The following is a 27,689-nucleotide window of genomic DNA, read 5'->3' on the forward strand; positions in this document are numbered from 1 at the left end:
AAGTCTTCATCAACGCTCTCTCTCTCTCTTCAAATGATGTATCGGAGAAACTTCATCAGACAAGTAATGTACACTTATGTGTTATCTGTACGAGATTGACAGGTCTTTTTTGTCTACACTACAAGCTATGTAAGTTGGCAAATAGAATACAAATTGATTCAACTACTTTCTAGAAAAGTTGATTGATCAACGCTTTGTTTTATAACCTGGTTATAGATGTGCGAAAGGCTATGGGCCCCCACGTGCAGGTTATGTCCATAGGCAGATCTGTCACTCCAGAAACATTTTCAGTTATAAACTGAATACACATGAATAAATGATAAAATACCTAGTATAGGTCTTTATAAGATAAGAAAATATATCTTATAAATGCCTATCGAGTTTGTAATTAGTTTTAGCTGTCCCTCCATTTAAATATTCATTTGGATTTACATGTATCGTGTGCATATAGTACAAACCAAAATTGAGGGTTGTATCAATGATTCAACAAAATATCTTTTTTTTTGTATTTGTAATATTTATTAGAATGAAATACCATTTGAATTAGAATGATACAATTATATGATCCACAAAACATCTTAATCATATACTTACAGTCAACTTGAAATATGAAACAAATATTGCATTTCATTTAAAGAAACTAACTGAACATGCCACAGTGATTTGACAAGTTCCCAACTCATTAGTTCTGTGTACATTTGTGCCAAGTCCTTTGGAATGAGGGACACATCTCTATGCCTAGCAAAGGTCTGTGGATCCTTTACAACAATATTTAACAATTAATATTCACATCTCTTTGAGTCCAACAGGACTTCTTTCCTCATACAGTAGAACATTGATTAAAAAGGATATCAATAAGAACAAATCGGTTTTGTTACATCGAGATGTCTTTGGGCAATTCTTTTTTCTGATAATTAAACTTCCAACAGGACAAAGCTACCTACCTGTTTCACTGGGGAATACCAGCATTTCAATATTCCCTAAAATCCACATCTACAGATAAAGCATACCATGAACATCCATCAACAGAACACACAAATTATTTTTCAATCTCTAGATCTATTAGGTCTAGACACAATTTTTAACTTTCAGAATATAAATGGTGGTCATAATTTGTCCTGTGTTTGCTAAATCATAAATATCAAATCAAATATTTTGAAAATTTAGATAAATCATTTTCATGAAGAGCACAGAGATTTTTACTTTAACAAAGCATGTGCTACACAGCACAGACACATACAAACACCTTCACTGTGACTGCATTAGTGCATTATCAATACCTGACCTTAAACATAAATAGGAGACAAGGCATTTCAATGTGTTGAGATTTCAGTCTAACAGTTTGCTTTTTATGTTGATATCTTACAAAATTCAGCTTACTGCTCTGATATACACTGAAGCAAAAACATATTTACACTGAAGCTCTTGAATAATCGTAGTTATTCATCCAATAGATGTTTTTGTGTAGTTATAAATAGGATTAATCAGATAAATATAACTATCATATCATCAAGACAATAAAAATAAACATGTGTACAGCTTGTGCAACAAGTCTCAAATACTCAGGGAAATATTTTACATATCACAGTAATTTTCCAACAAAAGATTTGAATTAAGCTTCAAGATATGCTGATTGCTAATCTTTGATAGTTAAATTAAAATTACAAAAACATTAACATGTATAAATGAACACTTACTGTCTACACAGTATAAATAGAAAGGACCAGTTATTGGAGTTACTGAAGAAAAGAAAGAAAGAACTTCAGTCATTCATTCTAAAGTCATCCATTTCAATCAAAGGAGATCAACTCCCCCTCTGCTTGTTGTACATGTGGGGGTGCTTGTGAAGGGGCAGCTTGACCCCCCTGGGCCATCTGTTGAGGGGGAACCCCCTGCTGGTACTGGCCCTGTGGGTGATGAGCAGGGGCCCCACCAACATACTGTGGTTGCTGAGGTGAGTTGTACATCTGCTGTTGGGTCTGGGAAGGCAGTGCACTAGCCATGCCTGCAACAATAGACAAACAAAAACAAACTTCAGCAAAGAAACAAAGTTATCAATATTAAAACAAAGTATATCTATTTTTGTAAAACTGAGGGTACTACAATATATGTTTCAAGGCTTCATAAGGTCATTAAACAATCTAAGCCCCGAATCTTTGCTTGGCCAATCACATGCCATCACTTTTCATGACCCTTACCTTGCATGTTAAATGCCTGGTAATCCATATTTTGAGTTGGAGGCGCTGTGTATCCTGGATTCACTACCATGCCCCCTTGTGAAGGCAGACTGTTAGGAGGGGAGGAAGTGGGGTTATACTGAAGTGGTTGTTGATAGTTTTGTCCAGCCATGCTAGGATCCTGGTAAGTTCCTGACATACTGGCTGTTGGCAGAGTTGAAGCCATAGCCTGATAGGGGGCACCTGCCTGGCTGTAGCCTGGCTGTGAACCAGGCTGTGTGTACATCTGCTGACTAGACACCATCTGAGTGGGTGCCCCACCCATACTCCCTTGACTCATTGGTCCTTGTGCCATGCTTCCTGGGGCCACACCCATGTTTGAGGTACCAGCAGGGATCATGCCTCCTTGAGGAGCATAATTGTGTGGCTGTTGGTGTAGTTGGTGTACTGGGGACCCATCTAATGATCCCCCAGGACTGAATGCCTGACTCGCTCCGGGGGGAATTCCTGCCTGCATTTGAACTGGTGGCATACCTTGCTGTAGTGGTGGCATGCCCTGTTGAATCATGCCAGGTCCTTGAGGCATCATTCCTGCCACCTGTGGCACATGGCCATATTGCTGCTACAAAACAGAAATATGCAATGAACACAACCATCATTGCTGCAATTTTTCAACAGAAAGACAGAAATTAAAGGCAAATGCAAAGTGTAAAGAGCTTATTATAACCATACAACATTGAGCAAGGAATATTGCAAACTACCACATACACTGACATTCTGAGGTAAGTTAATGTATAGTCTTGATATATATTTATAATTAAACTGTAGGATAACTAAGAAATAGCCAGTGTTACTTACTGGAACCTGTGGGTAGCCATAATTTTGGTACTGCCTCATCTGAGTGAGATGTTTCTGCTGCTCAAACCTCATCTGCATCTCCCTCTCCTGTTCCTGTAGTCGCTGAAGAGCAAGCTGCCGTTGCATCTCAAGGTACTCCTACAAAAATATGCCACACAGAACTGTCAACACAGTAAACATATCACACAGAACTGTCAACACAGTACACCAACACATCACACAGAACTGTCAACACAGTACACCAACACATCACACAAAACTGTCATACACAGTACACCAACACATCACACAGAACTGTCATACACAGTAAACATATCACACAGAACTGTCAACACAGTACACCAACACATCACACAAAACTGTCATGCACAGCAAACATATCACACAGAACTGTCATACACAGTAAACATATCACACAGAACTGTCATACACAGTAAACATATCACACAGAACTGTCAACACAGTACACCAACACATGCCACAAAACTGTCAACACAGTACACCAACACATCACACAAAACTGTCATACACAGTAAACATATCACACAGAACTGTCATACACAGTAAACATATCACACAGAACTGTCAACACAGTACACCAACACATCACACAAAACTGTCAACACAGTACACCAACACATCACACAGAACTGTCATACACAGTAAACACATCACACAGAACTGTCAACACAGTACACCAACACATCACACAAAACTGTCATACACAGTAAACATATCACACAGAACTGTCAACACAGTACACCAACACACCACACAGAACTGTCATACACAGTAAACATATCACACAGAACTGTCAACACAGTACACCAACACATCACACAGAACTTTCATACACAGTAAACATATCACACAGAACTGTCAACACAGTACACCAACACATCACACAAAACTGTCATGCACAGTAAACATATCACACAGAACTGTCAACACAGTACACCAACACACCACACAGAACTGTCATACACAGTAAACACATCACACAGAACTGTCAACACAGTACACCAACACACCACACAGAACTGTCATACACAGTAAACACATCACACAGAACTGTCAACACAGTACACCAACACATCACACAGAACTTTCATACACAGTAAACACATCACACAGAACTGTCAACACAGTACACCAACATATCACACAGAACTGTCATACACAGTAAACATATCACACAGAACTGTCATACACAGTAACCACATCACACAAAACTGTCATACACAGTAAACACATCACACAGAACTGTCATACACAGTAAACACATCACACAGAACTGTCCCACACAGTAAACACATCACACAGAACTGTCACACACAGTAAACACATCACACAGAACTGTCACACACAGTACACCAACACATCACACAGAACTGTCACACAGGAAAACTTTAAGATTTCAGTTAAACCTCAGAGTATTGATTAAATATTTCATACATCATTTTTAAAACAAACATTGGATATCTAATATATTAGAATTAAAAAAACACTCCAACTGTAAGATAATTAGGAAAACATACATGTTTTTTCTGTCTCATGATTTCCAGTTTCTGTGCCATTTGAATCTGTCTCTGTCTCTCTAATTCCTCCATCTCACGTCTTTTCTTCTCACGATGCTCATCTCTCAGGGCATTCAAGGCTTCTCGTGCATCACGCAGCTGGGCCAATTTATCCTGGAGAGATTCGTAGTGAGCTGGAAACACAAAGCAAATGAAAAACATCAGAAAAGGATACTTTTAGCCCTTAACTAAACCTGAAATATTTTTCTGAGGTGCTTCAAAACCTGTTAAAAATTATCTGGAACATTAAGTGATTGATTTAGTATTGTTTAATGTCCTATTAACAGCTAAGGTCATTAAAGACTGCAACTTATGGTGTAAACAAAGGATATTCTTTTCAGCTCAAAGAATACCATATGGTTTTAGATATTATCTTGCAATGAAATAAGATTTGCATTTCGTTAAGAGTGGTCAGGTGGTATGCCGTAACTTGCACCTATCAACATGTACAAAGTCAATGTTTAATTTTCTTCACCATTTGAGGAATAAAAGTAATCAGGAATTGGTCTCCAACTCTAATCACAACTACATATCATGATTACAAAGCTCATCATGTAAGTTTCAAAGAAATCTGCAGAAAACAGGAGATCACTGGAAAACACTCAAAAGTTCTTCAGAAACAAGGGGCGATATCATAATAATAAAACCTATTAAGTTTCAAAGTAAGTTTAAAACTTTTGTAAGAATTTCCACAAAATTAATGTATGTTTACCTCGGAGATCCTCCTGCTCCTGTGTGTACTTCATCAGCTGAGGATGCATGTTACTGATGACTGTGAATAATGACTGCACCGACGAATCATTCGCAATACTACGACCACGCTGAGAATTGCTACGCATGCGGTTAACGAAGATTTCCAAACTACTTTGGAGTGCTCGTAGGAACTGCTCTTGGTCATCCTCAGATTCTCCATTCTGGTAAGACTGGACAAGTATTTCAACAATCTATTTAGTAGTCTATCTGTTATGGCATTATTTTCTACCTTTACTATTATTCCGAAATATTTACTAAACTGTCTTCAATCCACTCCATTAAATATCAGGAATTATCTTACATGTGATTATGTCACTTTTAGATATTGACTAACAAGTTTTCTATTCACTCCAAAGCCATATATTTTTTATAATTTCAGATGTAGATGAAAAAACACAGTCATCAAAGTTTGTTCCTATTTTACACAAAGGTGTTTACTTGATACACAATAACATTTTATGAAGCAAATGTTTATGGCAGAATATCCTATTACCAAGCTTGTTCAACAGCTCAGCCTCATTATCAAGTGTGACATTATTTGAACACATTGTTAAAGATTACCTAAACATATTTTACCACTTCTTACACTTTTTTTATGTATCAGTTTTCTTTGTTCACCATTATTGCAGAATGACAAGATTTTTCATGAGAGTAAAAATTGGTAACATCACACCTGGTCAGAGGCTGGTATGTACACCAGACTTTTTTTGTATTAGTTCAGCTACATATCTTTTTCTTTAGAGCTATTGTTTGAAAGTAATGAGCATGAATCTCTTTACAATTCCAGGTAGACAGTAAATGTCTATGCTTACCTCAAGAATTTTTCCTCCAGATATTTTCGGTTCTGCAGCAACCACTGGGGCCGAGGGCTGGGTAGTGGGAGCTTGGTTTTTATTCTCCTCTGATCGCTGTTGCCAGTAATTACGATTCAAATAACGAGCAAGTTCGGGATCCATATCCGCCGTGTCTATCATAGGTGCCGACACAGTCTGAAAAAGTCATTAATGTTTTAATCATATATGAATAATAATGAACATTAGATGTCTGAGTTTTTCAACATATATATATTTGTGCAACATCAAAGTCCTTTTAGTGATATATCTTTAGTTTAGTTAATTTCAGCAAAATTATTGATTTATCTTGCTTATCTAAAGTGACACACTTCACAAATTTGTTCTTCAGTGAATGGTATAAATTTGTATTAAATCCTAACAATATGTATATAAACACTGTATATACTCTTAGTTCTCAAAGCCTTGTTAATATAAGAGAACAAGAGAAATTTCTTACAATAATCTTCATAAACAATGATGTAGGAAAATAAAAGATAAAAACTAGATTAACAAGAAACTGACTGTGGTTTGGGTTTTTGGTTCAGAGGCTGGAGAAGCCGGTCGCTCATTAGTACTGCCACTGTAAAGACCGTAATTCTTCCTCAAACGTGACCTCTGAAACAAATATCATATATATATATATAAATGCCTTTGAATACCCCTAACTTTTACTTGGCTGCAGGTGAGACACTGTCAAAGATCAACTCTAGAAGGATAGAAGGACAGAATTATATGAGTGGGGCTTCACATAGATAAACCCCTATCTCCCTTATCAATAGAAAGAATCTGTCCAGGGTTTCAAGAGATATAACATGTGCCTGCTTGTTTAAAGTGTAGCCGTTTACCTTAACTGATGACTACCAAAGTCTAATCAGGTGTTGAATTTCATGTTGTGATGTGAACTGAAACTATACTGGAATTTAAGAGATATCTTGTACAAAGCCTTTTTTATTTCAGAAGTGGTAAAGTGTGACATTTCACCTTTAACTGATGTCTGGTCTGATGACCACCAAAACGTCATCAGGTGTAAACATTAATGGTATGATGCTATGGTGTCAACAAGAACTTAATATCTGAGGGTTTCATGATATATTGTATGTACAATATTAATGTTATCATGGACGGACACACAAAGTACATATACTACCATATATATACCCACCCCTTCTTCTTGCAAAAGTTGGGGTAAATGTTATATCAAAGAACAATGAAGAGCAAAGCAATGTAATTCCCCCTTCAACTTAGGCCTCATCTGTGTAGTACATAAATAACGGACCCTGGGAATGTGATTTCATAAAGATGTTGGTTGTTTGTTTGGGTTTTATGGCTCATCGACAGGGCTGGGGTCATTAAGGGCCAAACAATATACTACTATCATTTGATTTGAATTTAAAATCAGATAAAACAATTTCATTTTTGAAAGCATTTGTATTGTATATTTAGATCATTAAAGTTAAAAGGGGATTAAATTAATAAACAAAAGGTACCAGAGGGATCTTGGCACCCACTATTGAATGATCCATATAGGTCAAATGAAAGACCGATCTTTTCTCTTCTTTAACTCCTCCTTCAAAACACTTAATGACCTTATATAACACTATATAGCAGAAGAAACCTGCAATTGTCAAAATCCAAATTCCACATTCAAATATGAGAAAGACCCATAATGGCCATTTTGTACTTTAAGAAACTGTAAATGAAGTTTCAATTGCCAAAATCCAAGATGGCTGCCTGTTGGCCATTTTATTGTCAATTGGTGCTATACAGGAATATGCATAACTAGGGATCAAGGGGAACCTATATATGACATTTGATCTACTAAAAGCAAACTTCAATTGTCAAAAACTCAAAATCAAAGATGGCCGCCTGTCAGCCATGTTCTTTTCTGATTGAGAACTATCCATTCATATGAAATTAAGAACCATCCCTTTGCAATATGCACAACTAGGGACCAAGAGAAATAGCGATACAAGAATTAGTTACAGAGAGACATAAGAACAGAAGGACAGAGAGATGAGAGATTGAGCCACTACACCTATCAACAATTCCAGTCTGTATATGTCCGTATATGTCCTGCCTGGTGACAATTTCGGAATATATACAGTGGTTCCTGTTCACATTTCTCCTATAACAAATACAGTAAGATGTTGTCTGGCCGATTTATTATAGGATATTATAAGGCCTTACTAGATGAACATATACTTGTATTTACCTCCTTTTCCTTGTTCTCATGTTCACTCTGAGACAGGGCGATGGCCAGCTGTAATTCTTCCTCCTCCTGTATTTCTTGTTCAGTCTTTTGTTGAGGAACCTTTATTAACCAACATTGAATCATTTAAGTATGCCAGTATGTGAAACAATATGGAACCACTTAGTTTAATGTGATGACCTATATCTAGTAGATTTATGCAGATGATTAATGTGCTTTTTAAAACTTTTGAACAGAATCTAGTAATCTAACTAAACGGAACTGAACAGTCTACAGGGGTATTGTTTATATAACATGATATTTTGTCTGTATCATTGGCATTATGCACTACTTATTGCATGCATTAAGTCCGGATATGCGATTCCTTATTATCCTATAATCCTGTACCGAACCTACAGGCTACACTTCTCCATTGTCGTATAGACAATAGTACATTATATAACCCTAGCTCGAGTTTCCTCTGGCCCTGGCACAAGACATTCTAAAAGACAAATGGCTGGTATTCCAGAAAAATCATTAGTTGTGGAGATTTGTTTTCGCAAAAAAAATATTCTCTAGGTCCTAATCCGTGACATTGTTATTAGACTCGGTGCTCGCACCTGAAGAACACCAGCTGTTTAATACAGCGTTGAGAAAATGACGACTCGATATCTTTGTAGCCAACTATAACTCAAATTATGTAACCTAACAGGTGAACAATATTTACTGACTAAATACGTTACCAACAGCAGTAGATGAACTTCTAATCACCCGTCTCGCTTAACATTCAATTTTATTTACCCTGTACGCCATCTTGGAATTTAATCACGGTCCTTACAACGATTTGTAAACACCGTAACGCAAACCTCAAGCGTGTAAGTGATTCAGATTCGGGGATTTTCTCAAAGGTCATGTCATAAAATAAAACCAAAAATAAGCAACAAAGAATAAAAAAAACATAAACTTGATTTATTTAACACTAAATGCAACAGAATATATAGCAACTTAAACTAATTGCTCTTGCTGGACTGAATTGAAGTGTGTTTGTGATGTTACTGTGGGAGGAAACAGGAGAACCTTGAGAAAACCCACCAAAGTATAAGTTTTGTGTATGTGTATGTGTTTGCTGTATTTTTATGGATTTCTGTGTGTGTTTGCTGTATTTTTATGGATTTCAGAAAAGTAAGTAATTTGAGGAGGAACATTGATAACATTAAATTACAAATAGGAATAAACAGAAAAAAACATGCATGCAATTTCTTGGAGATCCCTCTAGAAATTAATTTGTTATAAAAAAATCTTAAAGTCATGTTCACTTAAATCAGTCTCAAAAATTATGTAGAGCTATATAAAGACCAAGGGGAACTTGAGAGATGTTAAGGGATAGTGGAAGTCTGAATCCTAAAGGGATGTCCTAACCAGAGTTGCTTTTATATAATCTGGTAAAAGAGGGCGATTACCATAAAATGAACCAAAATGGATAAAAGTGATTTAAACAACCCATGTACCATCATCATCATAGATGATAGTGCAACAGATAATGGTCCATCTAATATATGATTTTTAAAATACAATTTTGTCAGACATTCTTATTTTCTTGGTAGATATCTGCATTCTTCTTGCCTTGGTAGATATCTGCATTCTTGTTTTCTAGGTATATATCTGCATTCTTGAAATGAAATTCCTGAAAGTTAATTTACTATCCAAGGCATATATTGGTCATTATGGTCATGATTGTTTTTTCTAACTAATTCTTTTAAGAAAGTTTGGGTCAATGTTAGTGGTTAAGTACTTACCCTGATAAGGTCAATGATGCCAAACTTTGGTCATACTCTTGACATTACATTACAGTAACTGTACTAGATGTTAAATCATCCCAACTACACATGTGTATTTTGTCTTTTTTCTTATTTATTCTGACAGCATATACTCGATGGTGTCTTTATATTAGATCTAACATTATTTAGGTAATTATGTCAAAGGGATATAAAATTGTAAAGTTGAGAAACAATAGGGTAAATGTAATATCATTAAGAAGCTATCAGCATAATGTCCCAATTTACATTTTGCAACTTCTTCTCAATAAGGAAGAGGCCCAGGGACTTGATACTGGGCCTTCAGCTTGATTTAATGAAGGGCTGCCAATTTTGTTCAAATGAATGACCTCAACCTACATTCAAGGTCACAGGGTTCAAACAGGTTAAAACTTTAAAGCCACATACTGATACTCCCAAAGAAATATCCATAAATGTTATCATTTGACCTCTTTACAGATTTCAGACTTAATATATACCTAATAATTACCGTGAGGAAAATGTGTATTTATAAAAGTATAGGGGAAATTCCCAAAAATAAAAACTGGGTCCAACAGACCAAGTTTCTATCCAAATTAGTCCCACAATGCAACGGGTGGTTTATCAGTCAACAACAACAATGGCGGAATGACGAAAGCATATGTGCCTGCCAAAACGCAGACAAATTCTGCCAAAAAAGAAATGTAAAAGGGACTGGAATCAGCAAGACCTCATGATTTCCTTAGGAGGAGAATTGATTCGTTGGAACTTAGCAAAAGAAGAATAGGGAATAGACTCACATTTCAATTTTGCTGGACGTCTATTGGATTTGTGATTAGCTTTTTCTGTATTCCTCGTACATTGTCAACTCTACCAATATGATTTTTATCAATATTTTGTTGTATTGATATTGCTATATTTTGAAATAAGTATTTAGTTGTATGTGTATGTTTGTTTATATTGATCAGTTATTACGAGAATATTTTGCTAATATGTTCAAATGAAAGCATTATTAGGGAAGTTCACACATACATCAAACATCAACAAGGGGTACAAATTTCGAATATGAAGTTTTGTGAATAAACAAGAATAACCATCAAAAGTCAACCTCCAATCTTCGGAAGGGTCAAATTTCTATTGTATTAAATACTTTTCTATTTTTATGGACAAGGGGAGGCAACTCCTGCTTTTGAATACTGTTTCTTGACTCTTATTTTTAATGGTGGCTGTATTAGAGACTTAATAACAACTGTAGAATTTGGATTGATGCCTATTTTTTTAAGTCTTTTGTACTAAGTAGGTGAAAAGCCTGTCAAATTATCTATTTTCTAATTTCTAGTTCAAATTGTCTTTGATTCATTAAGTGGAGATCACAAAGAAAATAACAGATACATTGTAGTTAGAGAAAGAAAGTGGCATTGCCTTTTTAAAGGTGGTCTTTGCCAGAGCAAACTAAATTAAATTAAAGTATTAAAGATTGTCTATAACCCTAGTTAAATTTTACCTAACACTTGATTCCAAAAAAATGTGAAATTACAAAAATACAGATGAACATTCCTGACTGATCTAAATCATTACGTGGCAAGATAACATGCAAATGAGGCTCCCATATGATATCGCGCAGTGCAAAAGCTGATGTTCTAAACAGATGCATACAAAAATGGCAAAGCAAAGGTGCTGGAAAGGAAACGACAACAAAGTCTACCACCAAAAAAAGGGAAAATGATTATAACAAAGGCAGCATCTTCAGATATGTTTTGGAGGAAATACAAATCATTGGAATGTCATCAAAGAAGAAAGTGGAGAAGCCCTGCCTTTATCTATGTACTCGGTACTGGTCTGGTGGGTGAAGGTCTAATTATGTAAACTATGTATGTCCCAAACCGGAGTGTTTCAAATACCAACAGTGCACAATAAACAAGTAACTTTCTGCAAAACACTAGATTAAACATGTTGCCTTTGATAACGCCGTTGTTGAGATGAAAATAAAGTCCATATAGTCCAGTTTCTGTAGACTGGCCTGTGAAGGGATTACAAATTTTCACAAAGACCAATGTTATAAAGCAATGTTATGCTGATGTTGCCGCTCTTTCGATTTGTATCCATGGTATTTTATCGCTCTTTCTTTATAGAAAAGTATTTTCCAGGTTAAGCTGGACACTAGGCTGTCCAAAAAGTCAGTGAAGGTAGGGACATCTGGAGGCAAAAACTGTATTTGATGTCAGAAAGTGTGGAATTTGAATATATTTTGTGGTACCTCCCTTCTAAACTATACCAAAATTTCCATATTTGTGTCGAACATCAAGGCGTCATGCTGTCTCGGGTAAAATTTACTGACCTCGCCTGATTGACCGAGTGTGACCGATCAGCCGTAATGGTGTAACAAGAGCCTATTGTTAGTTTCTGGCTGTCATTCACACATCATCCCATTGTTTATACAGGTGCACAGGTGAAGAAAATACGTTCAGGTATACATAACTAAGAATAAAATTTGCACGTTTTAGTCTACAAATCAATATATGTGTTCTGTTTACTGTTTTGATTCACATATGGCCGCCAAAAAAAGTAAGGAAAAAGTAAACGATAAATTACATATCTTCCATCGGAAAATTCACAGAAAAAAATCCTTGTCTGTCATTGATTTATTTATATATGCCTCAATTCTGAATACGACGATGCAATAGTAACAATGATATGCCGGATGTTTTTACTCTGTTCAAAAGATCGTGGCAATGCATGATCATGCAGCTGATAAACACTGACCGCAGCCTTCGCTTTTCATACACAATCAGCAGGCATACGGTCGATCAAATTTTACTGAACTGTTTATTGTTTCATATTGTTAAATTGTAGAACAATATAAACGGATTTGAAGAGAAATAATATGAGTACAATATATGCATTTATATTCTTATAATGTATGTATCGTTTTCATAGCATATTATGCTGTCATTGTACGACTCCTTGTGTAAATCGCGTGTCTGTGTCAAAGATGATTTTACGCATGAACTTTGTTTTGATCTGTAACTGTGCCGATACTGTTTATTAGATAAACGAATGTACAATTTATTAATTTCTTTGTTTATATTTATTGCTTATTTTCGATTACGTTATCAAGTACTTGTTCTGCATGCAACCGATGATATAGTTGGGTATTTTGTCTCCATATACAAACGGACACGGATAAGTCGAACCATCAGATAAGTCAAATATTTTGCTTGGTCCCGTCGACTTCGACTTATCCGAGTTTTACTGTATATGTTAAATGGAGTTTCAATGTAAAAGAACAAGCTCATAATAAGCAAGAGGTAAGGTTATGGTAAGCCCAGTTACAGCACAGGGATATTCCTACATGTTTATACCAATACACAGAATGACTTTTTAATGTCTACAGCCAAGTCATATAGATTTCTCCAGTTACCATTTTTTTAATATCAACTTAAATCCAAGCAATGGTAGGTACCAGACATCTTGAGGGTATTGGCTGTTTGTGCCAGGAACATCCCTGTGAAGAAGGTATTATTAGCAGAACTTACTACCTGGGACTGTTTGGACAGGGGACTCGCTAGGTACTCAGCTGGCAGATCATCCTCCCCACCCTCGCTTTTCTTTGCACTAGGTCTGAAATTCACAAACAACACAATTACATAGGTTATTACATAGGTAGGCCTATTGAAGCTTTTTATTATTCCCTTAAATTTGTGATACTAAAGTGCCTGTTCCCTATCATCAGTTCAACACTGTTTAAATGACTGCTTTATGTAGAAGATTGCTCTATACATGTTATCATATTATCAAAATCATTATTATTATCAAAATGACAATAGAGTAGACTTGACAAACACACAGCACATAATGATAGACGAAGACGATTAATGTTGATATGTAAAATGATAACAAAATTACTTACTTGTTGATGCTGTCAAAACAGGAATCACAGACACGAACCTCTCGCTCAATTCCAAATTTAGGTATGATGGAATTCTTAGATGAACATTTGGAGCAAAACACCTCACCACAGTTCCTACAGTGGTGCTGTAAGGAAAACCAACAGAATTTATTCAAACTTCTTTTCAAAATTTTAAATACCTTATTCATATTCATGACTGAACTTGCCAATTTTAGGTGAACAATGTAGTTTCAAAACTATTTGATATATACTGGATACATTGTTTCAAAACTATTTGATATATACTGGATACTATATTGTTAAGAGAGTGTGGGCTGTATTAGTACATAGTCTGGTAGCTGCTGTCACAAAGACAATTTCCAACATTTAACAAGGCATACTTAGTATTTACTTACCTGTCTGTTGAATGTGCCAAATTTTGTCCTGCAACGATTGCACACATCACCTTCCTTCCATTCTGGGGCTTTTTCTGCAGTGAACATGGCATCTGCTTCCTTCAGGGCTGGAAAGGTGTACCCTATAAAGGAATCATGTGACATTTATTACCCGGTATACCTTGGCAATATGTACAGGCAAAGTATTCCAGACTTTGTATGCTGTTACATGTATTAGAAAACATATTTATAAGCAAGGTTAATCTGGTATCTGTACAATGTAATCAAATCAGTGGACATCTGTAACATTTTTAAATCCTTTGAACATATAGATATTACCTGTCTATATTGACATTTCTACAATCTATTTTCAGACCAAACTTTATGGCTGGAAACCTTTTACCTTGTAACTTTGATACATTTAGGAATATTAATGTTTGCATTGAAATTGAAATGGAATTCTGGTATATTAAATAGAGAATATTGAAATGTTTCCAGTTAAATATAACATATATTTCACGAGTATGACAGAATATTGATATTTTCACGAGTGCGAAGCACGAGTGGAAAATGTCGAAATATTATGTCATACGAGTGAAACATGTTATATAAAATGGGAAACCATTCAATTTTCTTTTAATTGCATTTTTTATACTTCAAAACAAAATTAAAAACATCAAAAAATTAATATTGTCAAAAAGTGCTGGAATCAGTAACATAATTCATGACGTCATCTCTTGTCAACTTGACGACGCCATTTTGAAAGGACTGAGCAGCACAGTTTAATCGTTTTTTTTTTATTTCACCAGAGAATCTGTGTATGAATAGCTAACGTCAAGTGAGCATTTTGTCAAAAGCGAGTATTTCAGAAATACCGCAAAATAACCAATTAATCTATCTTCGCTTCAACTGGAAAAATTGGCAAGTTTCAATGAGGTGAATACTAAGATTTGTTCTGATTGGTCAAAAACAAAAAAAATATATTTTCACTGCAAAATCTTATATTTTCACTGCAAAATCTGATATTTTCACTGCTCATGACTGCAGTGAAAACTTAAGTTTTATTACTTTGATCAATTTCTATATTTCACTGGCAAAAATGCACTAAATAGTTCTATTAATAATAATAAATTCATGTATCCTTTTAAAATTCTGGTAAAATTTCACTCGTGAAGTTGATTATGCCCTAACAAAACTTCATAGAATTGTATGTTGACCTAGCAGATCAAAGTCTTGCTGGGTAGATAAAGTGACCATGCCTCACCTTCCATCTTCATCAAGTGGAATGTGTCCTGGACAACCTTGTACACAGGTTCATTGCGAAATGCATGTGACCACACCTGTATCAGCTCAAGGAGTTTGGCTTTGACTGGGTCTTGTCTTGCCTGTGAATTCAGAGAACAAGGTTACGTAGGTTTATAGATTTGACTGGGGTTTGCTATAGCAAAAATGTCAGATGTACAGATAACACTAATTCTGACATGGTAAAATAGCTTATGGTCACAGTATTCATGAAACATATTTCAACAAATAAACTGTTTCCTTTCAATTGATCTACTGAGTAGTTATAGATTATGTAGACAGATATTGAACCAATCAATCCTAGTCAATGTACAAAACATAAATGAAGCAGCATATACATAACAGACCAACATCATTACTCAATTCAGTGATCTCAACTTCCATCACTAATGCATGCATGTATGGATAACGTATGGAAACAAAGGTGCACTTATTTAGGCAAATTGAGGAAGTTTAGGGTTACAACTTGAAAATTGAGAAGAGCGGGTTATGTATAGACTGAAATGGGAAGCTGTGTGGAGTATAGAGGTAAATTTGACACTATACCTAAAAGTTATGATTACTTTCTGGTTATTACAGATAGTACAGTAGACTCTAAACTGGACTCTGTCCTATCTTAATCTTTGTCTAAACCTATTAATTATTTAGTCCTGCAAAATTCCTTTTTTATCTATTGTAGTTTAAACCTGCCTAATCTAAACTCTGTCTATTCTGAAATCCAGCTATATTTCAAGGTCCTGTTCCATTATACTAGAATTTCTACTCTGTAAACTGATGTCAGCTTCGTTCTGGGGGTATCAAAGTGCTCATGAACAGCCAAACCATGAATTTGATCTGTGGCCAAAAACCTGAACTCTTTTCATGTATAATTAACAAAGCTGCCTGACATAATAAAAACATACTGCAATGTATGAAATTATGTCAATTCTAATAACAAACTGCTTAAATATGCAAACGAGACCTCATCTCAAATGTGAAATATAGAGATGAGGAAAAAGGGTATGACGATATATTGCTCATGTTATTGATAACTCAACCACTACCAATGTTGAATATAAACTCAAAATTAAAGTATTTCTTAATGTTGAAAATTAACTCAAAATTAGAGTATTTCTTAATGTTGAAAATTAACTCAAAATTAGAGTATTTCTTCAGAACTGGAAATTACATTTCTTGACAGTGTCAGCCATTTATGATGGTATGGACACAGATGAGGAGTCAGATATCGAGAACAGAAAATGAATATGAGATGAGCTGGACAACAGAGATCACTAAACTCATCAATAAAATTGAAAAGAAAGATGACTAGTATCTACCTTATTTGGATGTCAGAAGATAACGGTGAGTTTGATTCAAAAGATAGTCAAAGACCTTTACAAGCAAATTCCGTATATTATAATGGCTTTATGATTTGTGTGTATAATTTAATTACATATATAACACAACTATATTATGTAGCTATGATTGTACCTGAAATAATATAGGCAGCTAGACTCAAAACTCCACAAATTGGCCAAATTATATAAACTCAATGGAGTCTGGTTTAGACAGAGTCTACTCTATATGATAATTATATATAAGGTGACCTTCAAGCATACCATACACATGTCAGCAATATTGGGAAGTTCTCAACAAATGCATCAAATCATTGTTGGTTGATCAAAGGTCACTTTAAGCCTTTAGCTATTTTGCCCTCTTACCTTAACTTGATCCTTTAAGAATTCCATCATTTCTTTTGTGGCAATTTCCTGGTGGATTACACCTCCACAGTTCTTCACACATGACTCCAACACCTATACATCACAAACAATATGTGTTAATTGGTCAGTATATAGATCATCTATACTTTCCATTATACTTTTTTATGACATGTAGTATTCCACTTAAAGGTGGTCACTGTTAAAGCAAATAGCAAATTCAACTAGTCTAGATTCCTGTATCCAGACTATGAACTAATTTTCCTATCTCAACAATGTCTTTAAGAGTGAAATTTGGTAGCTTTCGCATACCTTATCAATGTGGGCAGTGACCACCTTTAAAAATTTTTTTACGAAAATAAGTGGGTCAATAAATTTCTTCTATTGTTCTTTGAAATTCCAAATTTTGTATTATCTTGCATGGGTATGCATGTAAGAAAATTGTTTTAATGTTTTTAAAATGTACATTTGTTTTAAATTTTTACTGAATAATGTACAATAAAGATTCTATACTTTTCCAGATGTGTTTAGTGGGCATATCACACACATATTTTTCGTCAACTGTTGCCACCTTATTCAAACACAAACAAACTTCAATCCTAACGTCATTAAGACTGAACTGTGCAATTCCTTCGATAGTTCTTGTTTCAATAATAACCATTAGCTACAGGCAGTGATGATGCAGTTATTTTTAGTCATTGAAGAATATCCACTTACCAATGAACAATACTAGTGTCTTCAACAAATTCAAATTGATGTGTATTTCGGTATTCATTCTAAATCACATTACAATTACTAAATTAATTTTTTAATTCATATTACACTTTAATTTTTGCAAAAGTATCCTTATAATTTGTTTTTTCCATATTAACTGGACAATGCACATGTGTCTAGGAAGGAGCCAAAACCAAACTCTGCCTATTTGAATATTTTCACTCTGAAAAAATCATATGCAAATAAGCATGTACAATAAATTATTGAATAATTACCTGCAAGGCAAAAAGAGCCACGTGAGGATTGTCTGCTGTGATTTTCCGTTTTATACCACCTATTGCATTCTTTGGGCTGAAAATTGGAATCACAATTTCAAAATTGACTACTATAGCATGCGTTATACCCTAATAGGATATGAAACATGAATAAAATGCAAAATATTTCCTTTGCAAAAAACATTAAAATTTCCATGTTTTGGTGAAATAAAAATAACGAAATAAAATAATAATCAATTCTTACTTGTAGGTAAAGTTTCCCAACTAAAATAGTATTCTCCCTGTAACCTTAATCAACTGTCCTTAATGATAACACTGCCAATAGTAACTTTGATAGGCCTCTTCTTCAAGTCATGGCTGGTGTTATATGAGGGATTTTGTAAAACAAAACACACCTGCATATTTATATATTAATACCCCTACCATTTAGCATATACTGTATCCAGTTGTGACACTTTTACTAAATCACCTGTCTTACAGAATCCTATACAATGTATAACAATTGACAATAATGTGGATCCCAATCTGACCCAAGTTATGGTAATACTTACGTTACATCGCCTTGTCTTATGGAATCACATATCTGTAACACCGAATCCCAGTCTGGCTCCAGTAACAGTTGACTAGTTGCTTTCTCTGAAATAAATGGAAACATCATAAACTTAAAATAAAAAAGCGAGTTTTTTAATGTGTGTGTTGAGTAAGTGTGTGTGTGTGGGTTGGTTGGTGGTGGTGGTGGTTGGGAGGGGGGACAATGAATATAGATATAGAAAATTATCATACATTGTATTAAGTACAGTTTGCTTGGAGCAATATTTAATTATGAAGTGTGAGCTAGAGCTATGGTAGTTGTCTACATAAGATTTGAACACATGTACAGTTAGCCTGAGTTTCCTCTGGCCCTGACACTATATCTGGTTGAGGACCAGAGCACACTACTATATGAAAACGTTGCTAAGATTTTGGTGCAGACAAAACATATATATGGCATGACAGAACACCTACCTTACATATATGGATAAATGGATTATTTATTTATCCAGAAACACTCATTTAGTCTCATATCAATGGTTTATTCCATACATTGGACTGAAAACAGGGACGTGGCTTCCTATACGCGTACACATAATTTTCAAAAAAAAAAAATTAAATCCTGAAGCTTTGATTGTCATTGGTTTTTTTGTATATTTTTTAGAATACTGAGCTTTGAGAAAGTTAACACATAGACATAATTTGAAAATGAAGAAAGCGGCAGCCACTAGCCAAAAGATATAAAGCTTTTTAAAGCTAGTCAAAGAGATTTTCTTTGTGTTTCTGACACAGTGGTAAAGGTATCATTTTTTTGGATCCTGTTATGGACATAGCCCCACGCCTAATCCGAAAATACCAGAATACTCAAGACATAGTGCGATAGGGGAAAGAATAACTGCTAATAACTACTAATAACATCACCATTAAGTTGTCCCTGATGACAAACACATGGATAGTACCGTATTTGACCTAATAAGGGCGCAGGGCACAGGTAATTGACAGTGGGGCGCCCTTATTAAGATTAGTTATTCTGAAGTTTTATGAAACAGACTATACCTTATAGCAGAATACCCAAGGTTGTGGAAACAAGGGCTGTCACAGGTACAAATTTTTTCCCACCGGGTACTCGGTCTTTACAAACCGACCCGTACCCGGTTACCCGTTGGCTGTAGACTTGTAAGTTGTAGCCCTGTACGGACGTTTAGAACTAGAACAGGAGAAGCCTTCGATATTATGAACATGGATTTGTTTGTGTTAAATGAATACTTTGAATAGTTCTTACTTCTTAGTAGAACATTACTGATGAAGTCATGATATGTATCAAGGAAGCCGTGTTGTTTGGTTGACATATGTGCAGTTTGTTTTGTGCATGACCGGAAACACAGCTCTACCGTAATAACTCAGGTAAAGAGAACATACGAAAACGACATGATGAAAGTGAGCAGTTTTATACTATCATTAACGTCCATGACTTGTGCGAGGCTTGTGTATGGTTATTACAGTAAATGTAACTGTTCATACAGGAGACATGTTTACAGAACACTAAAAACAATGTTTAATTATCTATATGTGATATATATGTGTATTTCGGTGAACTATATAGTTATTACTATGTTAGTACAAAGTTTCAGGGTTCGGGTACACAATTTCAAACGGTTTTGATCCCGACCCGTGACGGGTCACCCGGGTACTCGTTACAGCCCTAGTGGATAGTGGAAACGGTAAAATATTCAGTCATAAAAATATTCAAGATGAAGATATTTATTCATTATCATATATTAAGCTTAAACATCACTTGAATATTCCTGTAAACTTGTAAACCATGCCAGCTGATCTTTAGACCAAAGAACGTGTGTATTTTGTGTTCTATTATAGACACAGGTGATTTCCCAGATCATATCAGACATCGTTTTCTTTGACCGAATAATTGATTTACCATGTCTTTTACTAGCTTTCTGTTCTGAACAAAAGTTATTTATCAACAAGAATGAAGTCTTTTGCTTTATCTTCAAATAAAGATGGTAAGTTATTATTTGTATGTGTGTTTAGTTTCGGGTGCTCTTTGCACTGACATGTCATCTGAAGGAATAGACAAAATGTGGCGAAAACTGGCCAGTTACCTAATTTGCTGAGGAAAATTGAACACATCAAGTAGCAAAACATATCACACGAAATATTACTTTTGAACACCATTTTGACACTCAGTCAAAGATTTATTTCCTTGAAAAAAGGTAGGGGCGCCCTTATTAGGTCAAATACGGTAAGTTAACAATGCAACTACACGAAAACATTCTTCTTTTTCTTCAGAATGAGATATTGTCAGATTTTGCTGCAATTTGGTATCTAGATACATCATGGGACACCGGTCACTCTCGTAACCTAACTTTCACATTCTAACAGAATGGTCGTCATTTATTAGGCTCAGCCTTGTCGAAGTCTAAATATTATTTGATTTTGTTGAAAATTGGTGTTTAGTTGCTTTGAGAGATGGCGAAAACAGCAGTACGACTGCGGGGTCATTTGGAGGACTTTTGTTAATGTTTCCATTACAATTAGTAATTGTTCTTTATTCTATTATACCAGAAAATTGGCACTAAAACATGTTATAGTGCCCGAAAGGCCTTTAAAAAAATCAAATTTTCTTCTGGGGGAGACCCCAGACCCCCTAGCGGTGAGCGGGCATGTCCCCCTCCATTAACCCCACCAACCAACCACAACCAACACTCCCATACCCGCACCCCCACCCCACATCTGCGTACACATCAAAACAGATCTAGCTACGCCACTGGAAAAGACCAAATATCATTATTGTGTTTCACTTCTTAGATAGTTGAAATCAAGAACACTATTCATATTATTTCCCAAAACCCATTATATTTACATTTTTTTACAAATTATTACTGGTATCGCAGACTAAATAGAAATAAATGTATTTTGTTTCTTTTCACTCCATTGTGCTCCAATAGGGGTACAGTCGTTTCGGTACCTGGTCGTTTCGGTACTTTAAAAAGAACGGTTGTTTTGGTACTATTCGGAAGTCGGTTCGGCATTTTCAAAAAGTTGTTTCGGTACTTTACGAGTAGTTTCGGTACTTTAAAAGTTGTTTCGGTACTTTAAGAGTTGTTTCGGTATTTCATTGTGATATTAAATAATGATAATTAACTGGTTGTTGGTTGTTTATTTAACGTTTACCTTACAGTCTGATTTGTTTATACAATCACGCACATCGCACTTCAAACGTGATCACGGTTGTGTTCTTAACTGAGTAGATCAGAGTAAATCAGAGTAGCTCGAAACAAGAGGCCCATGGGCCTTAACGGTCATCTGACAAACACTTACACTTACAGCAGGGACACACACCCCAATCCAGCATTATTACCATAAATTATTTATCGCAGCCAGTTATGTTTTAGATCAAATTTGGTGTTTATCCATTTAGCTTGTCCAGGAAGAGCAGCATCATAAAGCAAAATTTTAGCCAAGTTCCCATTTTTGGGGCATGCCCCTCTGTCCCAATGGGTCAGACAAGACTCATTTATATCAATTAGGATTGCCTTTCCCCAATGATGTTTCATACTAAATATGGTTGTAATCAATAAAGGCATTAAGGAGGAATTGCATTTTTAAGAAATGTTTAACCTAAGCACTCCTTTTGCCCCATCTTTTTTTCCCCAGGGGTCAAACCTGTCTCATTAAAAAATATGATTGCCGTCACCTAATATGTTTCACATCAAATTTGGTTGTAATGCACCAAAAGGTTAGGGAGGATTAGGATTTAACAGCAAATATTCACCAAAGTTCCCATTTTGGGGCCCTGCCCCTCAGGCCCCAGGGGTCACACTAGCCTCGTTTATATAAAATATGACCACCCTTCCCAAAGGATGTTTCACACCATATTTCGTATTAATCCACCCAAGGGTTAGAGAGAAGTAGATTTATAGCAAAAATTCACCAAAGTTCCCCTTTTGGGGCCCCGCCCCTCTGGCCCTAGGGGTCAAACCAGCCTCATTTATATAAAATATGATTGTCCTCCTCCAATGATGTTTCACACCGAATTTGGTAATAATTCACTATGGGTGTTAGGAGGAATAGGATTTTATAGCAAAATTTCATCAAAGTTCCCCTTTTGGGGCCCCGCCCCTCTGGCCCCAGGGGCCACACCAGCCTCATTTATATAAAATATGACCACCCTCCACCAATGATGTTTCACACAATATCTGGTTGAAATCCACCAAAGGGTTAAGGACGAGTAGGATTTTATAGCAAAATTTCATCAAAGTTCCCTTTTTTGGGCCCGTCACTCTGGCCCCAGGGCTCACACCAGCCTCATTTATATAAAATATGACCACCCTCCCCCAATGATGTTTCACAACATATCTGGTTGAAATCTACTAAAGGGTTAAGGAGGAGTAGGATTTTATAGCAAAATTTCATCAAAGTTCCCCATTTGGGGCCCCACCCCTCAGGCCCCAGGGGTTACACTAGCCTCATTTATATAAAATATGACCGCCCTCCCCAAATGATGTTTCACAACATATCTGGTTGAAATCCACTAAAGGGTTAAGGAGGAGTAGGATTTTATAGCAAAATTTCATCAAAGTTCCCCTTTTGGGGCCCCGCCCCTCAGGCCCCAGGGGTCACACCAACTTCATTTATATAAAATATGACCGCCCTCCCCAAATGATGTTTCACAACATATCTGGTTGAAATCCACTAAAGGGTTAAGGAGGAGTAGGATTTTATAGCAAAATTTCATCAAAGTTCCCCTTTTGGGGCCCCGCCCCTCAGGCCCTAGTGGTCACACCAGCCTCATTTATATAAAATATGACCGCCCTCCCCAAATGATGTTTCACAACATATCTGGTTGAAATCCACTAAAGGGTTAAGGAGGAGTAGGATTTTATAGCAAAATTTCATCAAAGTTCCCCTTTTGGGGCCCCGCCCCTCAGGCCCCAGGGGTCACACCAACTTCATTTATATAAAATATGACCGCCCTCCCCCAATGATGTTTCACACCAAATTTAGTTGTAATCCACCCAAGGGTAAAGGAGGAGTAGGATTTTATAGCAATATTCACCTAAGTTCCCTTTTTGGGGCCCCGCCCTTCTGGCCCCAGGGGTCAGACCAGCCTCATTTATATAAAATATGATTGCCCTCCCCCAATGATGCTTCAAACCAAATTTGGAAGTAATCCACCCAAGGGTTAAGGAGGAGTAGCGTTTTGAAAGAAAAAGTTTACGGACGGCGCACGGCGCACGACGCACGGCGCACGGCGGACGACGACGGACGAAGCACGATGACTATAGGTCATCCTGACCCTTTGGGTCAGATGACCTAATAATTACCAACTAAAAATGAGAGTATCACTCTCAAAATTATCAATTATTATGATTAATTTGATAAATACGTCCCCATATACTTAGTAATTTGTTTTATTAATTTTATATGTTATATATACGTCCCGATATACTTAGTAATTTATATGTCCCGATATACTTAGTAATATATATGTCCCGATATACTTAGTAATTTGTTTTATTAGTTTTATATGTTATATATACGTCCCGATATACTTAGTAATTTATATGTCCCGATATACTTAGTAATATATACGTCCCGATATACTTAGTAATTTGTTTTATTAGTTTTATATGTTATATATACGTCCCGATATACTTAGTAATTTATATGTCCCGATATACTTAGTATTCATTTATACGTCCCGATTTACTAAGTAATTTGTTTTATTAGTTTTACATGTTATATATACATCCCCATATACTTAGTAAATTGTTTTATTGGTTTTTCAAAATCACAAAGACGCCTATTCACACTTTGGAAAGAATATGAAAGACAGAACCTCTCAACATCCAAGTTTTTGAGGAAGGCCGCTTCCCTTCTTGGCTAGAATTGCAAATGTGTCAATAGACGCTATTTCATCTAAATGAAAAACAATAGTAGCTAGTAGATAGTGCGTAAATTTGTTTGTACAAAGCTTCTTTCCATACACGTTTATGTATTCTTATAAGTTATACAATATATATATGTGTTTAATTGTGTTTTTGTCACGGACTTATTTTGTTTCACACCTTCACGGTTTTCTGTGACTATGTGATTTGATGTGATGAATGTGTGTAACGTATAGAAGATGAATAAGTGTAACGTATAGAAGATGAATAAGTGTAACGTATAGAAGATGAATAAGTGTAACGTATAGAAGATGAATGAGTGTAACGTATAGAAGATGAATGAGTGTAACGTATAGAAGATGAATAAGTGTAACGTATAGAAGATGAATGAGTGTAACGTATAGAAGATGAATGAGTGTAACGTATAGAAGATGAATGAGTGTATGAGTGTAACGTATAGAAGATGAATGAGGGTTTACTGTTAACTGTTTTGTATTTATTGTTACCTGTTTTTTTTAAATAGGAATATGAAAATAAAAACATAACATTGAATATTCTTTCTTTTTGTCATTTATAAGACCTGTACTCAAAATGAACTGTTGACTATCCATTCTCGCCAGCACTTGCAAGTAACAGCAAGTAACACTGTTATAAATTTATATTATTTGCAGAGACATATATACAGAGAGATTGGTCACTCTCTATTTGCCCCTATGTGTACATGGTGGCCCCTGACCTTCCCACAATCCTTTGCGGTCGCTCGATTCAGTCTTCACTAGACGCCATATTGGAGAAAACGTGAAAACCAGACACATAATTATCGATAATTTCTATTTAAAATCATCACCAAGATCAAATTGTGCTTTAATTTTATTAATATCAAAGTGCAGAAGTGTCATCAATATCAGATATATCACAATTTGCTGTCCAAGTGTTTGTATTTTGAGTATGAAAGTCAAGCACAACGCAGGAAAGATCGGCGGGAATCTCCAATTTTCGAAAAAGTCCCTATGGGGTTTTCGAAAATACGGATTAATGACAACAATGTGCATGATTAATAAGACTATATCCCATAAGTATGATAGTTTTTGGTTAATGTGGTAACTTTTGTAGTGGCCTAAATAAAACGATGTGCTTTTTGTGTGTATTTAAAATTGACGATGTTTTGGTCTGACGTAATGGCGGATTAACCAGAACATGTCGAATAAGTTCCAGTACATCGATACACACATGCGCAAAGCCCGATTTACCGGTGCTCGCGTGTGTTTGATAGGGGACAAGGCGCTCTCGATAAGGGATATGCTTGAGTGGTCACGAATAAAGGGAGCCACCACTTGTACAGGGAAATAGCAATGTTACTTATCTCTCTATATATGGCTCTGTTATTTGCAAACAATAATTTTCATCAAAACTTGTTCAAACAACCGAAATTGGCAGGAATAGATATACGCGGTTCAATTTTGAGGAAGATATCAAATTAATAGCCATGGCGTATGTCTTCAAACCTCTGACATTTATAGGGACTCTAATCGTAGGTTGTGACGGATTTAAGATGATAATAATAGGGACCATGAACAATGAAGCAATTCTGTTTAGCCCGAACGGAATAAATAGAGTCATTCATAATACATACGTAGTCTATCTCTGGGACGTTTATTCTGTTTGACTGTTAGAGTTTTCTCCTTTGTTCAGTTAGGATACTTGGTAAAAATAGCACAACAATCGTCAAAACATGGTCTTAAGACGTTCACTATTGGCTTATATTCAAGTACCGAAACTACTTTTGTAAGTACCGAAACGACTTTCGCAAAGTACCGAAACGACTTCCGTAAGTACCGAAACAACTTCCGCAAGTACCGAAACAACTTGCGCAAGTACCGAAACGACCGAGTACCGAAACGACTTGAATTCGCTCCAATAGGGTGATTAGACTTAGTCATGTCTGCATGTATTTCATCTGCAACAAAATCTTAGCGACAAAATCTGTCTCAGAGAATTCAATGTTTTCATATAGTACTCTCAGCCTCTAGCCCTACACCAGACATGGTGTCAGGGCTATATGAAACTTGGGCATAACTCTGTATATATTTGTACATGTGAAATTTATAATAAAAGCAGTTGATCAGTCCATTTCAAATACGTACACCTCCAACAGTTTAACTCCATTTCCCTGTTACCAATAAATCTCTCTCCCCTCCCCAATCCTTTTCCAGCAACCACCATATTATATATAGCATGTACTGATAATACATGACGTACATATATATAGCACATGCATAATATTAAATACAATATCATACATGTGCTGTTACTCTCACCTCTCAGCATGCATATTATGTAGTCATATAATGATAGATATAAATAGTGTGTAACAAAATTTGTTACGCTATCCAGTGTTTTTGTTTTGGAGAAAATGCTGTCTCTCGTTTCAGAAAAAAAAATCAGGAAATTAGATAATCTATCGATTTCATAATGAAGTTCGTGTCGATCTCATTACTTTACACATTTCAAAGAAGAAATGTCGTTCTATACAGATTATGAGTTACCTAAATACTTGTCGAACTGTGAGCTTCTCGAGAACATCTTTCAAAGATGACGTCTTTGTCGATAAATACACCAAAATTATGCGAAATGACTCAAGTTCACAGTCTCGTGAGAATGTTGCGTAGCTTACATCATAGAAAATAATACTTCCGGACAGATTTATGAATAGAATCTATTTCAGTCAAAATATTATTTTGGTTGCTAAAATATCACTAACTGCACTTTGTAGTTTTGTATGCATTCTATGGATAAAA

The 27,689-nt window shown here is 35.7% G+C and overlaps 1 protein-coding gene across 2 annotated transcripts; it reads right to left on the reverse strand.

Moving 5' to 3' along the window:
- Window positions 1-582: 582 nt before the first annotated feature.
- On the reverse strand, window positions 583-27,552 carry LOC117324701 (hepatocyte growth factor-regulated tyrosine kinase substrate-like). Of its 2 annotated transcripts, none has more exons than XM_033880622.1 (16): window positions 27,438-27,552; window positions 19,003-19,087; window positions 18,452-18,527; window positions 17,466-17,558; window positions 15,728-15,848; window positions 14,485-14,606; window positions 14,090-14,214; window positions 13,716-13,800; window positions 8,411-8,509; window positions 6,721-6,813; window positions 6,178-6,354; window positions 5,325-5,535; window positions 4,574-4,746; window positions 3,036-3,173; window positions 2,199-2,799; window positions 583-2,005 (listed from the first exon to the last, which is right to left on the reverse strand). In XM_033880622.1, exons 1-16 carry the CDS (start codon window positions 27,472-27,474, stop codon window positions 1,791-1,793), a joined length of 2,451 nt encoding a protein of 816 aa, XP_033736513.1. In that variant the 5' UTR covers window positions 27,475-27,552; the 3' UTR covers window positions 583-1,790. The 2 variants fall into 2 exon arrangements, with proteins under 2 accessions (XP_033736513.1, XP_033736514.1); XM_033880623.1 differs by having other exon boundaries at window positions 1,775-2,005; window positions 13,719-13,800.
- Window positions 27,553-27,689: the final 137 nt, after the last annotated feature.

Source organism: Pecten maximus, chromosome 1, assembly GCF_902652985.1.
Source record: "Pecten maximus chromosome 1, xPecMax1.1, whole genome shotgun sequence".
Lineage (NCBI taxonomy): Eukaryota > Metazoa > Mollusca > Bivalvia > Pectinida > Pectinidae > Pecten > Pecten maximus.